Source organism: Hyaena hyaena, unplaced genomic scaffold, assembly GCF_003009895.1.
Source record: "Hyaena hyaena isolate Hyena2069 unplaced genomic scaffold, ASM300989v1 scaffold_3571, whole genome shotgun sequence".
In the NCBI taxonomy this organism is placed as follows: domain Eukaryota; kingdom Metazoa; phylum Chordata; class Mammalia; order Carnivora; family Hyaenidae; genus Hyaena; species Hyaena hyaena.
This window is the reverse complement of record NW_024084195.1, coordinates 1-1933: the sequence shown is the minus strand read 5'-3', so window position 1 is coordinate 1933 and position 1933 is coordinate 1. Positions and strand designations below refer to the sequence as shown.

Here is a 1933-nt window from a genome sequence, read left to right as displayed (position 1 = left end):
CCGTTGGGGTCTCCCTGGCGGCCCGTGGGCAGCCGGGCATGCTTGACGGGGGCCAGTCACATGCCAGGAACCTCACCTGGGCTCTGTCTGCGCAGGCCCCCTGGGAATCCCCAGCAGCCTTGCGCGGAGGGGCGGAGCTTCTTGAGGCAGGAGGCCCGGTGCCTTAGCAGTTGGCGGAGCTTGCGGCTTAGCAGCGGGCCCGGAGGAGAGGCTGCAGCGGCCATGGAGGCTCCGGACGACCATGTGGACGGCGCGGACGGCACGGACGGCGCGGGGGCCATGCGGGCCCCGGACGACGGCGCCCATGATGCGGCGGGCGGTGCTGGCTCGCCCAGTGGCCCCGGGGAGCCTGGAGGCCCTGGTGGCACCGAAGCGCCGGGCACCGAGGCTGGGGAAGCTCCCCAGCTCAAGGGGGCATCGTCTGCTCCAGGGCACAGCGAGGAGGATTCGGCCTTGGCCTCTGGGGAAGCCTCAGAAAAAAAGCAAGTGCTGGAATTGTATCCTTTCCAGAGAGCTGGGGGGAGGGTGTCTGGGGGGGGGTGTCGAGAGACAGTAGGGGATGGGCGGGAGCGGGGAGGCCGAAGGGGCGGCCCCGGTGGTCTTGGGTGGCCCTAAGGGAGGTCCGGCGCACAGCGGGCCTCCGATGGGCAAGGAAGCCTCCTCCATGAAGTCCACCCAGATATGCCTTCTTAACCAAATCTCCACCAGTGCCCTCACGGTGCCTTTCCTGTGCTACATGGATGCGGAACTGGCCTACCAGTACCTAACCTCAAGTGCCGAATTCTACCATGAGGCGATTCACACGGAGCTCAGGGTTGTTGGCAGTGACCTGTTTATGTAAGTTCTAGAAGGGGCTGCTGGGAGCACCAGCGGGGATCTGGGTTAATCTCTGCCTGACAGACACTCTGTTGGAGCTGGGGAGACACCAAGGGCTTGGTGTAAGGACGACACAGAGCCCCGGGTTCGGTGCAGCCTCGGGGGTTGCTCTAATGCAGACGGAAGGGGTAACATGGAGGGGGGGATTTGGAGCAAGGAGGGCCGGGAGTTCTCAAATCTGAAGTGGTTTCCTCTCCCCATACTTCCAGCCGCCTGACTGCCGAGGACCCTGTTCTCCTGCAGATCTCCACCGCCTACTTGCTCAACCAGCTTTCCATAGTGGTGCAGACCATGCAGCACTTTGTGCCTGGCTGTTTTTCTAGGCCTCGGCCTGGAAAAGGGGGCTGAGGCCACGACAGTATCGGGTAGTAGGCCATGTGCCCTTCCTCGGGGGCACGACTTCTGCGGTAGTTGCCATTTTATTTCTGGGGCCGAATTGTTTGCCTGTACTGCCCCTTGGGTACTCTGTGTCCACTTGTTTTGATTGTTGCTTAAATAATACAGTAATAAAGCTGAGCTAATGTTTTGCATCTGAGTTTCTTTTCAGCGCCCAGATTTCCTTCCAGGTGTCCTCAGGTTGAGGGGAGGTTCTGGTTCTGGTACGAGACAATTGAAGGCAATTAACGAAATGAAAGGAAATTAAAATTGCTTGGGTCCCGTCATTCAACGTTGACTACTGTCAGCATTGGGAAGGCTTTTGTAGCTTAGGGTTGTAGGAATACATTAAACGTATAAAGGAATACGCTTTTTCAAGTTCAGCATCGTGTTTTTCTTTTTCTGAAACATTTTTCATCTGATATTTGGGCTTTCCCTCTGTCTAAAACTCCTTCAAAAATGCCTTATTGATTGGATATGTACAAGATGTATTATAATGTATTTGTTTGACGCTTCAGTTTTTCTCAAATTTTTCCTGTTACACGGAACGTTTCAGTGGGATTCTTGCGTGTCGGCCTCTGAATGGTGGCTGTTTTCCCAAGATGGATTCCAAGACGCCAGGTCTATGCCCCGAGGCCGCTCTCCGGACGCCACGCGGAGTCTGGTCCCGGCCGAACGCTGG

General features: G+C 57.2%; 1 protein-coding gene across 1 annotated transcript; it reads left to right on the top strand.

Annotated features, from left to right (window-relative positions):
• The first annotated feature begins 99 nt into the window (after nt 1-99).
• On the top strand, nt 100-1406 carry LOC120227772 (cancer/testis antigen 1-like). The gene is made up of 3 exons (XM_039225807.1): nt 100-497; nt 709-837; nt 1086-1406. Exons 1-3 carry the CDS (start codon nt 223-225, stop codon nt 1222-1224), a joined length of 543 nt encoding a protein of 180 aa, XP_039081738.1. The 5' UTR covers nt 100-222; the 3' UTR covers nt 1225-1406.
• Nucleotides 1407-1933: the final 527 nt, after the last annotated feature.